Source organism: Montipora capricornis, chromosome 10 (assembly GCF_036669925.1).
Source record: "Montipora capricornis isolate CH-2021 chromosome 10, ASM3666992v2, whole genome shotgun sequence".
In the NCBI taxonomy this organism is placed as follows: Eukaryota; Metazoa; Cnidaria; class Anthozoa; order Scleractinia; family Acroporidae; genus Montipora; species Montipora capricornis.
In genome coordinates this window covers 6,430,953-6,445,299 of record NC_090892.1, presented here as the reverse complement: position 1 = coordinate 6,445,299, position 14,347 = coordinate 6,430,953, and the positions used below count along the sequence as shown (strand labels likewise).

The 14,347-nt window shown below is 37.4% G+C and overlaps 1 protein-coding gene across 1 annotated transcript in view; it reads right to left on the bottom strand.

Moving 5' to 3' along the window:
• Window positions 1-3,563: 3,563 nt before the first annotated feature.
• Window positions 3,564-14,347, bottom strand: part of LOC138020200 (flap endonuclease GEN homolog 1-like) — a 12,733-nt gene continuing 1,949 nt past the window's right edge. The window contains exons 3-13 of the mRNA XM_068867225.1: window positions 13,722-13,808; window positions 12,844-12,892; window positions 11,853-11,988; window positions 10,703-10,771; window positions 9,869-9,905; window positions 9,102-9,185; window positions 8,099-8,149; window positions 7,197-7,273; window positions 6,428-6,539; window positions 5,425-5,500; window positions 3,564-4,651 (exon numbers count right to left, since the gene is read on the bottom strand). Coding sequence (XP_068723326.1) covers window positions 3,564-4,651; window positions 5,425-5,500; window positions 6,428-6,539; window positions 7,197-7,273; window positions 8,099-8,149; window positions 9,102-9,185; window positions 9,869-9,905; window positions 10,703-10,771; window positions 11,853-11,988; window positions 12,844-12,892; window positions 13,722-13,808 — 1,866 coding nt within the window. The remainder of the gene's footprint in view (window positions 4,652-5,424; window positions 5,501-6,427; window positions 6,540-7,196; window positions 7,274-8,098; window positions 8,150-9,101; window positions 9,186-9,868; window positions 9,906-10,702; window positions 10,772-11,852; window positions 11,989-12,843; window positions 12,893-13,721; window positions 13,809-14,347) is intronic.

Here is a 14,347-nt window from a genome sequence, read left to right as displayed (position 1 = left end):
CTGCCTCCAGCCCCTAGAGAAACTTTCCTTGCAGGTCACCAACGATGAGCCATGTTCCGTTGCATCAACAATCTTTAATTTGGTCGCCTGTCGGCCAACAATTGGCCTACAGTTGGTTGGGGGGAACACTTCAAAATTACCTCAAACTGTGTCCCTGCCCATCATACTAAAACCAAATGTGGACATTCTCCTGACTGTTTTTCTGAAGCAGCGATGTTTTGGAGTTCAATTGGTGTTCATTCATCGTTTTTTTTAGTTTTTTTCCAAGGACTCTCATTATTATTATGTCTTCTAAGTTAATGTACATCCACCCCTTGACTCTTCAGGTGCACTACGACATCTGAGTAAAAATGTCTGGCATTAGACAGAGTAAAATCTCTTAAGTTCCACTCCCAAATATTCTTTTTTTTTTTTTTCAGCTCCTTTTTCCAAAGGTGGTTGTTATGTATTTGCTTGGAATATTGCTGTAGGATTTTAGCTTTAAAATACCAGAAAGATGGTTCCCAGGTAAAGGCATCACCCCTATTAGTAAAGTCCAAAACAACTTTGCTTACTTACTAGTAGACTTAACAATATTCCATGAGCGTGCGTTGGATATGAGATGATAGAAGCCAATGAGGTGCGTAGCGCGAAGTTGGCTCTAATCATGTCATATCCAACAAGCGCGAGTGAATAATAATTGTTTTATTAAAAACGCCCCCAAATATAGAAAACTAGACTACAATAAAATAAAAGGCCCAAAAAATCACGCACATGCTTGCCATGTTTGTAGATCATGGTAGAATGGCTCATAACCCATGATGGCTTAGCCAATCAAAACTCTCGAATTGCATTATCCAATGATCCATTTTTAATAATTAAATATACATGTACCTCTAATATTCCTCAACCACCTCGTTCCCAAGGTCTCCATCGTGCTCATCAACAAGGAGACCCTGGGAACGTCGAGGTTGAATAATCCTTTGTGAACATCATTGAGAGTTTATCATCAATACTTTCTTTAATTCGAAGTTTTAAAAGAAAGTCTTTTGGAGGAAGATCCAAAACCTAAATCCTTGAATTTGGTTAGTCAAGGCCTTGCCGTAGGGATGTGGATGGCCTGCATGGCTGACGAGATTGTTGGCACAGGAGCACATTTCAAATAACAAGCGGCAAAGCTGCATGGAGAATTGGAGGGATGCTGTGGGATTTGACAGCACCCCTCCCCACTCTCCATGGTGGCTTTGCTGCCATTATTTGCCTCATGCCAGCTATGTCAAGATATGGACAGCATTCCCTATGCTATTTTGGTCCCTAACTTTGGATTCTCACTCCCAGTTTTTCATTTTTATCTGCAGGTCGAGTGAACTTTTGTGGGTGCCAGTCACCAATGGTGGCACTTACCTTATTGTACTGGCTTATAGCTGGTGGCACCATTTCAATGTTGTCTACATGAAGGATAGACTGATGACGTCCAGTCACCAGTGCGGTGTCAGAGATGACCCTAATGAAACAATCAATCCTTTTTTGTCAAGTTTGTAACAATGTTTGGAAATCTTTGAAATATAAAACAAACTAGGGTACTTTACAAGTACATGCATTCTGTTCTATCTCATCTAAGTCTTCCCTTAATTTGGTGGTACTGATATTATAAAACAAAATGCTTGTTTCAAAAGATCCCTTGACCTTTTACAGTACATACGTATAACTTCTCACAGCCTGTTTGTGTTATTTTTGATCAAAAATTAGACCATTTAGGGAGATGCAAGCTTTGCATTCTTCCAAAATTTTCTAGAGTGGTTGGAAACCAAAAGGAAAAACCAAAGGGGTGGTCCACTTTGACTTTTCCCAATGTCCAAGAATCTGTTCGAAGTAATATTTTTCCCATTGCCTCATGGTCTCAGCTACGGTAGTTGATGTGAATCTCCCTGATTGAAGCACATTTTTGCAAACTGTGCATGGCCTTGGGTCAGATTTGTGTAACGCAATAGCGCATCTTTGTTGACATTTGTTTGCCGCATTAGCACAAGGCCGAAAAGAAAGCTGAATAATTGATAGAAAATGCATTGCACAAAGAGCTATTTCTGAAATTTGAATCCGATATACCAGATAATCAAATGATCAAAATTCTACATTTTAAGAATGCATCAGGCGATGATAAGCGCTTTTGCCACCCAAGAATTTATCAGTTTTTGATGAAAAATGACTGGCTTGTTGTCAAAGCCAAAGGTTCAAAATTGGCGACTTCACTAACTTTAACAAGACCTTTTACCGTTTGAAGTCAATAATAGCATGATGTCATCTGTGAACATTTCCACCTACCAGTATGTTATGAAATGCAATATAAGGCGCTGTTCCATGGCAGACTTTTGTTGATTTGAAAGCAATCAAAATGTACTCTAGTTTTATATCCAATCAACTATTTCAAGTTACATATTAATAAGAAAGAGTGACCCTCGCGCACACAAGCATTATCCACATGATTGCAGCCTATGGTCAGGAGATATTAGTCACTTCCCAAGAGAGAGCAATGTATTGAAAAGAGCAGAATGATATGTGTAACTTATCGTAAGTTCAAATAAGACATTCAAATGTGCAAATTGTAAAATGATTACTAATTAGTTTAATCTTGATGGTTTTCCATGGTTTTCAATAGAATATGGGAGAATTTTTCACAAGAAATTTATTGTATACAATAAGCCTTTAGCAAAAAAATTCACTTACCAAGAGGATGAGGCCATATTTCGACAACATGCAAACGTGCTGGCCATTTTCCACTCAATCTCCAGCTAATAATATATTCAAAATGTTTTGAATTTCATGGCTGAATTCAAAGTTTAAAAGCAATCTGATTGGGCAGAACGTTTTGTGAAATACTGCACTCTATTCGCAGGAAATCCGGAAATACCACAATGACTTTGTATTCATAGGAAATGCTTAGCTCTGATTGGTGCATGTGAAATATATTTATATATTTTATAGGATAATAAATTAATATTTATAGTACAATATTATATACCATTTATATTGATTTTAATCGCTGCTTATGTTGCTTATATAACCCTTTGACGTCCAAACCGGCCTAAACCGGCCAGACTTAGTATTTTACTCTGTCTAACGCCAGACAATTTTACTTGGCAATGGGGAACCCCTGGGAGTCAATGGGATAAATTATTGTTGCCTCTAATAATTGTAATTTAGCCTTGTGCTACAGGACGAGTAAATAAACAACTATTATTGATAATGTTACTGTTTATCACTATCACTATTATTATAATAAGTCAGAACTGATTTGAAAGAAGGACAACAAGTTTGCTAAAATTTGAAAATGTGCCAACAACCAATGCAATAGACCACTTTCACTCAGAATCATAAACCAGTGGTGGAAGTTTTTGAAGTGAGCGTTGGTCTTGTGCTCAGATTCTTCCTAATTCTCTCAAGCAGTGGCACAGACAGGTCTTCATCAGCAAATGAATAATTAATGTTATTCTCTTTCCACGATTCTTGTTTTTGAAGCAATTCAGGGCTTCTCACAATGTTTGCTTCATTTACACCACTACATTGTGTGTTTGTTTGAGAATCCTTTACCATGATTTGCAAGGGTTTCTTTTTCTTATGGTCACTTTTTTAACTTTGGGGCTGCAATCTTTATCTTTACCTGAAACGGTGTTAGGTTTCACGTAAACTGCCTCTTGTAATACATTTGAGTTGCATTCTTTTGTTGTACTTTTAGCACAATGCACTTCAGATTTGGAGGTTATGGTTTCAGTGACACCGGTGTTCCGCGACAAACATGCATTTCCATTCTTGGAATCTGCTGACTGTGAAGTGGAATGCAGAAATGATGAAGGTTTATCAGGCTCAAGGCTGGTATGCACTTCATCATCATCATCACTACACCAAAGGTCACTGGACCCCAAGATCTCGGACAGGTTCATACCATTCAGTCGGTTGTTTGTCATCTTTGTTTTCAAACTGTGTTCCAAACAAGGCTCCTTGGAATAATCATCCTCATCACTTGAATCAACAACAATATAATTTTCACTGCATGAGATACGTTTCTGATCGAGTTTCCTCCTTATATGCGATGTAACTGAGGCATTATAATAATGATTACAACTGCACTCCTTATTTTCTCTTCTTTCAAGCATGCAGTGTAATAGGTCCGAATCAACTCTTGCAACCTTTGACTCCAAATTATTAGAATCCTTTTTATCAAGGCCAGTATGGTTTTCATCCCTTGACTTGAACACCGGGTTAATGTCGGTGTTCCCCTTAACGTTTATCTTAAAGTTAGGGGGCTTGAAAACATTTTGAAAGACACTTTTAGTATCATCAGAACTTTGACGGTCACATCTGCCTTCTTCGTCACTATCATTGTCAAAATCGCTGCCAGTATTACCGTCTTTTAGTCCTTCAGAGGAAGCACAGCTTTCCATGGAATTACAATGGTGATCACCACTGGATGGCAATATAGAATCAATGATGTCCTGCAGTGATTCTTCGTCCCAGATCTTGGCAGCTGATTCAGGTACTTTTTCAGCCGTGATTGAAGATGCAAAGCAACCTTCAAGCAGTTGCTCCACGCTTAAATCTTTCATTTGTTTTGACAGTGAGTCAATTTCACTTTCAGAGCAACGGGAAGTTGACACCTTTTGAGCTTGCTTCCTCTCTATAATGGACATATTGTTAAAGTTATTTATTATAATTGATATGATAGCTGATTCAACAGTAATGGGCATAAATACCTCTAGCTGTAATCAGCACCCACCATGCAAGGAGCAAAGTCACAAGAAGCTTACTTTGTGTTATGTTCCCATGATGAATGATGGGAATTCATGGGAACATATGAACCCACAAATGACCAGCTCCCAACATCAGTGGCTTCATACATGTAGCTCAGTTAGTTAGAGCACTGCACCAGCATCCTGAGGACACTGGTTCAAACCCTGTTGAAGTCCTGGATTTTTCAGGCTTCTCTATGCAATTGCTAAAATTGCATTGTAAATAACTGCGAGGATCACAGGTTTACTTGATTGCCCTATTACGAGGAATGTGCAGGTTACAGCAGGCTCAAGTCACAGTCAGCAAATATATCATGGGGAATGCCGTTTGACAGTTGAGATGTGGACGGCAGTAGGATCAAAGTGAGTTTCAACCCATAGCAGAGGTCTCTTTTCCCGTACTCGTCAGCTTAGTGACAACGTGTCGGTAGTGTGTCGGCCAACGTGTCGGTAGTGTGTGGGCCGATGTGTCAGTAGTGTGTTGGTGGTGTGTCGACCGACGCGTTGGCCGACGTGTTGGGCGACGCATTGGCCAACGCATTGGTGGGATCAGATTCTTAACTTTTACCCAGTGAACACAAAAAGAAAAGAGACCCTGCTAGCATGGAAAGAAAATTAATACTCAAAACAGAGAATATTATTTAAGAGTATGTCAACTAACTTGTCTTTTTCAGTGATTTTGCAGCCACTGCATTTTTGAATTCCTCTTCAATTTCAGGATAAACTTTATTAACAAGCTAACAGGGAGTAAAATACACAGAATGCACAGTTATTGAGCAAAGTCCCTTCAAAATAATAATCCTCTACAATACTGGAACAGGATTGGTCTGCAAGGCTGCACCACTATAAGAGGGCACATGGGTTAGTTGCTTCAGTGATAAAATTTTAATTTTATAATAAAGATTTCATTTTGGACCTTCAGATACTGCCTGGTTCTTCTCGCTCCTAATTTCAAAATTTAGAATTTAAAAAATTAGAATTAAAAAAAGGATAGATGGGCTCAGTCTGGGGAAAAACAAATTTAGGTGACTTTTGTGCTGTTTGTGATAACTGGTATTTTGAAAAACTCCCTGCAGATTCCAGGGATACCAAACCAGCTGCACTAATTTGTAGAGAAAACATATGCTGTATGCAAAACAATATTGGGATAACTACCTCTTACTAACACCAACCAAGTTTGAAGGCTGTGCAATATGCTACGGCCTTTTTCCAATTCAACTTTGCACCCAGAACATACAGTCATAATATAAAATAATTCAGCTGGAAGAAACAGGGAGTAAAGTTCAGGAAAACCAGGATAGTAGGATAATAATCATCATAATTAATATTACATTTGAATCAAGCAACAATAAAAATAATATACTGTAGCAGGCTGTATCATATGCACTGTAAATAGAGGCTGCTGAATTGGCTGATCATACCATGCAAATAACAATAATTTATAATACAATGTATATGTAAGCTGATATAGTCATTTTTTTTGCAACCAATACTATCAATCATTCCACAATTTAATTGTGGCTTGTTGCATAAACTTTGGCTGTCATTTTTCCAAAATAGTGGCATAACACACACACTGACTCAATGGTCACTTTTCTTGCAGCCATTATTATTAATTAAATAATCAATAAAAAAACTAATGCCTTAAATTAAAAGTGACTTACTTCTCTTGTTTCAACAGTAACAAAAGAATCAGGACATGTTTCACCTAATCCTACATTTTGCCACTCAATTTCATAGCATTCCACCTTTTGCTGAATTCGAGCTTTCACTATTCTATAAACACAAATGAACATGAAACTCTTTTATGCTGTTTTTTGATTCAAGAAAGAAGTAAATTTAGGTCTTTACAAGGCCTGAAATGTGCAAGATGAGAAGTACATGTAAGTTGATGGTTAGTGAAGGGATAGTATGGTACTCTAACACGAGAAAGATACTTGCAGATACTAGCAAAACTCACCCTTACCCAACCATTAGAAAGAGTACCAATTTGAACATGGCTTGTCAATGACCACTTTCACTTTTAAGCATACTTGTTTAAAATAGCAAACCAGTGAGCAGTAATGACTTTAAAGACCACAAACGTAAGATATTCTCCTCAAATTCTTGTCTCGTTATAAATATGGTGTAAAATTAACACCCCTGACAGCTAAAAACAAGAAATTACTATCAAAATCAGTGATTTAAGAACAAGCAGTCCCCTAAAGGAGACTAAGAAGCTCTCCATTATTTCCATGCAGGGGTCTTCTCCCCCTTAGATATAGACAAGACATTTACAGATTTTTTGTGCAATTACTGGGCAAAAATTGGGGCAAGATGCTGATGGTTTCATCGTCGGTTGATTCAAAAATTATTTTTCTGACATATTCAATATATTTTTATTTCCTGGATGCATCAGATACTATATCTTGTTATCTTTTAAAAAACTCTTACTTCTCTGGTTGAACCAAAGTGGTTGACTGGTAATCCAATAATGATGTCATTTGCCAGTAAGTGATCAATGGTAAAACCTTTTAAAGAAATATTGTGGTCCATAAGCCAAATTTTCATTAATATACAGTCAAAGCTCTCATAAGCAACCACCCACGCAGGGAATTCGCAAAAGTGGTTGCAACTAGAGCTGGTCGCTTATGAGAGCCCATTCTCTATTATAAACAATACAGGATGGTCACTTACGAGAGCTTTCAGCAAAAGTCTCTGGGATTTGTAAATTCTTAATGATGGTACTGAATATAACGGACCTTGGGAACATCTTTACTCTCATTCACATCAGCGAAAATATCCTGGCTTAAAGTTAAAGTTTGTTTGAATGTGAGGAAGGGGAGGTCTAGGTCTTGACAAATACAAGTAGTGTAAATTACTAAGTCTTTGATCAAGCCAAAAACAGCACTGTAGGAAAAAGTGGGGGGGGGGGGGGGACTATAGCCCCCCCAGCCCCTCCCTCTCTGCAGCCCCTGAATGCTAATTGTTTTTAAGCCAATCATGTTTGAGGACTTCATGCGCCAAAACGGCAATCTGAATGAAATTGTCAAAAGGCAATTCTTTGGCTAGAAAAATAGTTTTTCCCTCGTTTACAAGTTTCAAGTTATCTATTTTATTCACAAACGACCAGAATTAGCTCAAGTTCTAAAGCCGACACAATCCTTGACCCTGCAAACATAAACACTCTGCCGTTTAGCAAGTGGGTTTCTGATGTGTGAAATACACTGTAACATTCCGAGACATATTTCAGGTGTTCACAGTTTTCCCAGTAGCACTTAAACGTAAAGTGGATGTACCGGTAGTTGCTAATAATAATTACCGGTACAATTTACATGTAGTTGCACATTTCTCACCTTGCTTTGGGTGTAGTCCTCTGGCCAGTCTAAATTCCTCAAACAAAATTCCTTTGAAGAAAGGAATTAACAATTTGAAACAACTCATTCTGTGAACAAATCATTGATTTTCTTATGTAATCTTGGCATACCATTTCTCTCTTGCAACAATTGACCATTTTTACATTCCCCATAATACACTTTGTTTGCCCCCCAAATTTGGCATGAACCATTGTTTTCAAATGCTCTTGGGAATATGCAGTGTCCCAAGAGCATTTGAAAACAATAGTTTATTTAATAAGCAAAATTTGGGGGGCAAACAAAGTGTATTATGGGGAATGTGAAAATGGTCAATTACATGCTTCCAGTGTAAAAATTATTCATTATGAGAATGTTCAAAAGAACTTTAATTAAAGAACTTCATCAAATATCCTCATAAATACTTAATTTTCTTTCTGAAGTCTTTTGCAATTATCTTAACTGGTCTTCAAGGGTCATTTGTGAACCTTGAAGGACCTTATTCCAGATTTTAAGGGGGCAGGTGTGAGGTGATTTTTTACCCTTACTTCAATAACAAAAAGATGCTTTTGCATTAATTCAGACCAAAAAATTATAATTCTACACTATCTTTACCAAAAAACAAAATTTATCAGTGCACCCTCACAAAGATATTTTTTTTGGTTGGTATAGCAGTGGACGTAGAGGATGGAAATGGACAGAAATTTGAAAAGTTGAGTTGGAGAAGTCAGAGAGCTTTGAAAGATCTTTCTCATGAAGGATTTTAAATAGCACATTTACAGAGAATTGTTAAAGTGCTGAAAGAAATTAAATTGCCCCATTACATGGCAAGTTTTCAGACTGGGCTGAAATTTTTGGCATGGCCATGACATGGCTTTTCAGTCTGGTTAGCTCAAGCCAGCCAGGGTTTGCAGTCCAAAGTTAAATTTTTCATTATAGAACAAGTCCCCTTAAAGGCTTTTCACCAAAATCCACTATCCATTTTCAAGAAAAAAATTAACGTCACCTGCAGTCCCCTTAGTTCTGGATTCATGATCTTGAGAGAAACTCGTTGAGGAACAACTTTTGGAGCCAAAAACTCTTGAATAACCTATGAATTCAATGGAAGTACATGTAAGCAGACTGCAGTCTTTCAATAAACCTAGTAATATCCAGTAATGTACATCCTACCCTCTGTATTTTTGCAATACATGCAACACGTACATGGCATCATTATGGAAATCAAAGACAAAAAGGCAAACTTGCAAAAGTTCGTAAACTGAAACAAAAATTAGTGTGTGACTCCTTAAGCCAAAGGCCAGTGAAGGGTCACTAACTGGCAACATCTGAATACATGCACCTGGTCCGATGAACAACTTTCAAATGAAAGTGACATTACTTTGACCAATAATATAAGTTGTCCCAAACATCACCATGAGAAAAAACTTTGAAAGAACTGCATGAAAAAGCTTTAGTTTTAACCAAAACTTTGCTTGGCTGTTTACGATAAAATATGAAACATTACTGTTAGGTCACTCACTAGACGGACAAAAAAACATTATTTTGGCTTAAGATCAGTTTTTACAGTGCATGCCATGACCACAAGCCAAAATTCAATTTTCCTGTCTGTAACTCAGTCATTAAGTCCATGTAAACCAACCCCTAAGTTAGATTAGAAATTGACCACATAACATGGCTTATTAATTAATGTGCGACTTATTTATTGAAAGATGTGATGGAAAGAACAGTTTGTTGAAAGAATAAACGAATTTCTGTCAGTTTAACTGGCCTAACCTTATGATGAGGAAAATTCTTGTCTTTAAGAGCTTTGCTGAAAAATTAACGTATTATTTTACAGGTAAGAGTTCTGTTAAATCTGTTCATGTTTTGAGTATATTATGCATTTCATCAGGTGTGAATGAAAGTAAGGATCCGAACTGGTTTCTCCACTTCACATCTTAAGGTGTAAAAAAGGAGCAATACTACGAAAACCATCGATCTGTGGAATAGGCCCGAATTACTGAGTCACTGCTCCGCCACTTTCGTTAAACATTTTGATGAAATTCCTTTCCCACGAGCCTTAAGGTGTACAAAACAACCGCAACAATGGAAAAACATGTTTTCAAAATTTATAATCTCTTTGGCAATCGCAGAAAAACTTTCTATGAAGAAACCTGTGGTGAAGTCTTCCCCTTTTCCGATAATGTCTTATATAATCTTCATTCTCAAGTCTCCTCCGAGAGCTTTTCCACAATAATATTACAGAGCCCTCCATATGCGCTCAGTTCTGCCAATACCTCTTTAAAAGTAATCCACTGGACCTGTCTTTATACAGCCTTTGCTATGAACTGAATTGTGTGGGACATTAACGAACCTCTACTCATCGTAAGATGGAAATTAAAGAGTAGGGAATGGAAATTCCTGATGCCATAGTCTGGCTTTATTCTGGGGTAAGGGGGGAGGGGATCTTTCACTTCCTTTAACAGTGATTGTAAACTGCATCACAAGAAGTTTGGCCAAGTCCTGCAAACAACATTAATTAAAATAAATTCCAAACAGCCCCTAGGGGAGTGGCCAATCATCATGATAATACTTGACTTCACTACTTCACTATTCAGCACTTAGTACCTTCTAACAAGTTTCTCTACACTTGGAAGGTCTTTATCTTGACATGTGCTCTTTGTCCATTCACAAAACCTTCATTGCAATAATATTATAATTATTATTTGAAGTCAATCGAATGAGAAAATAATATTATGAACAAGGCAACATTCAACAAACATCCACGAAAAGAACTAACATTACTGCTTTCGATATCATTTTTACATGTAAGTGAATGCTAAATAGCTAAATACTGTAGGAAACAGACAACTTTTTTGAAAGACATGTTTCGGAATGCTTATCCCATCATCAGTGATGATTAAACTGATGATGGCATAAGCATGCCGAAACATGTCTTTCAAAAAAGTTGTCTGTTTCCTACAGTATTTATCATACTTGCTACTATTGCAACCTTATGTAAATAGCTAAACCTGTGTAAAGGAGCAATCTTCAGAATTTCATTTCTTATGATGACGGATATCACTCCTGTCCCAAGATTAATGATCTTTCATGGAACAGATGATGGCATATTAAAAACTGAAACCACCAAAGCAGAGGATTAATCCACCAATCACAAAGTTAGATGTGATCCAATAACTTGCTCCAGGACCATAGATAGGTCCAACGGTAGTGAAAAATGGAATAGCAAGAGTAAAATAATTATTATATCTATTGGAATTTGAACTTCAGAGTATGAACATTAATGAAATTAAGAATCAATAAATTAATCAAATGCAAAAATTGTGCTAACAATTTCATGGCCTCCGTTGATCTCTTGAGATCATGGAGCTGCACTTTTACTGGAGCATCACCTGCTGTGGCTATGCAAGCCGATGCAGGAGATACTATACATGATACATGTACAGGTGAAGGCCTTCGGAGCAGTCTTTTGGCTGTTCTTGCACCGGGTGCTTTTTCCTCAGTAACCTACATGTACTGCTGCTTTTCTTCTGCCTGGCAACCAATAAGCACCAAATTTAAACTTAGATCACAAAGACCACTTGGCCTTTAGATGCCTGTGTCATACAATAACTGTACTCTTCTGTAAATAAATATTGTACTGTAACACTGAACGAACCAAACTTTAGGTGCTGTTATGTCATACTCAACCCTAGCAAGGTGTTAACAACATTGGAATTTCTATGCACACGCTAACACGTGTACATGTATGTTTTACCTGTCAATTAAGTTGTCTTGATTGACACTCCTAATCAACTTCATGGCAATTTCTTTCCCAACTCCAGACACTCCTTGAGGAAGGTAGTCACAACCTAACAGTACTGCAAGAGCAACCAGTGTTTTCCTGTTGAGATCTACAAAGTGTTTCATCATCAGACACTATGTACAGTTAACTTAATGTACAGTATATAATTATGTTACAGATCATTTTGATTTCAGGGGATAATTTGTCAACCTGCAAGTTAAAATCAATCTTAAACATCTCCTAGCCCTTAGGAACAAAATAATCATCAGGCCTACAGTTCATGTAGGAGACAAAGGAAATTTAGAAGCAAACTACTTTAGGCTCAGCCTGAAAATTATCACCTGAAATAAAAGTTGACCTTACAATGTATGTGTTGCCCTGAAGGCACTTACTTACAGTACGTCCAAAATGCCCATAATTAAAAGGAAAGGAAAGGAAAGGAACTTTATTTTTTAAAAGTGTCTAGTCGTTCTCAGACTAGCACTGGAGCACTAATTGGGGACACTTCAAACTGAAATGAACAATCAACATAAATCAAGTCAAATGTTGGGTTCTTTTTTGAGGATAGGGGAAAACCGGAGTACTCGGAGAAAAAACCTCTCAGTGCAGAGAAGAGAACCAACAAACTCAACCCACATACATTGTGTATGACGCCGAGTCTGGAATCGAACCCATGCCACATTGGTGGGAAGCAAGTGCTCTCACCACTGTGCCATCCCTACACCCCAATTTTGATATCCAACACAAAATGTCTGTTGAAGTCTAAGCATTAATTTTGTTTAAAACAGAAACTGAAAAAGTGGATTAAAATCATCCATACCAATGACTTGATGTGATCTCCTATAATTGCACATGATTAATTTAAGCAATGAAAAACTACAAATATTTGTGCCAGCCCGTCAATTCAGAGTCATCGAGAAGTGCAATAATAATGTTCAAAATAACATCAAATAAGACGTCATACTAAGCTGAGCCTCGACATCCGCCATTTTGTAGCATTCCACAGACGCATCCTAAAGGAGAAGATTTAAATTGGAGATTAATTAACCCATTCACCCCTAAACCGGCCTAAACAGGCCATACTTAGTATTTTACTCTGTCTACCGCCAGAGTATTTTACTCTGTCTAATGCCAGACTATTTTACTCGTCGATGGGGAACCCCAGGAGTCAATGGGTTACCGGTAATATCAAATGAGAATCAAAGTGAGTTTTATAATTTTTAATAATATCTATATGTCTAAGTACAGTGCATTGGCCTACTCTGGCAATAATCAGATGATCCTGTATGACTTTGCAATCAATAATTGTTACTTTTAGCATGGTTGCTTAACCACTGAACTAGAGAAAACTAATTGGTTGAGCACCGGGCTGTCGAGCGGGAGGTTGTGGGTTTCAACCCCGGCTGGATCAACACTCAGGATCTTAAAATAACTTAGGAGAATGTGATGCCTTTGATACATCTGCAGATTGTTAAACTTTCAAATCTTCTTGGACAAGGACTATAAACCGTAGTCCCAGGCTCACATCTCTTGCTCATGAACTCTGAGGGACATTATTGAAGATCCCCCACACTATTTGAAAAGAGTAGGGGATGGAGTCCTCAGTGTTGTGGCTGTCCTGTTCTCTCCAACAGAAGTAGCTGCCTTGGCTTATAAAACTAAAATAACAGAAATGTTTCATCTGATAGAGATTTCTCATCATTGACATTTACAAAAACGTTTCTTTTGATTTTCCCTATGAAAATGCCTTGAATCACCAAAAATACCTAGTGTAAGTTATATACAATATTCGTGTCAGATCTGTATCACATTTTTCAAAGTTTTGGCAATGTAACAACTAACCTTGCCACTGATACAGAGATCTTTGTAAACAGTTCTTGCTCCATACAGAAACGCATCACCATCGTTGGTTATGCATCCATCTACAATCTAAAAAGGTTTATTTGTAATTATTCATGACAAACAAAATGTTATTAACTACTTCCTGTAACATACTTATTTATTTCATATCACTTTTAAGCCTTCAATTAATTTTTTCAAACTCATTATTAATTAAGCAAAATTACTGGACATACACGTACAGCCATTCACCAACTAAATGCCCAAACAACTACTTTTAAGTTAAATATTTACCATATCAGATGCAATGTTGTATCACATTTTTTACAAACTCAAGGCAAAGCCAAGTGTAATAATAATTATTATGATAAAAATTTATAAATACAAAAAAAAGACATACTTAATTGACCACTCCCCATACGGGCTTTTCAGGGCCGATGAAACACAATCACGACCAAACAGAACATTCAACAACAACTGCTAAGAATCCCTGGCCTGAGGCAAGCAAGTTGCCTATTTACAAGTGCAGCTGAGAAGTTGAACAAGGGACTACCAAGAACAAGTTCAACCCGTGGTCAGAACATGACTGTCTTGAACCCAGGATCTCAAGGCAAGCGCCCTACCCACTG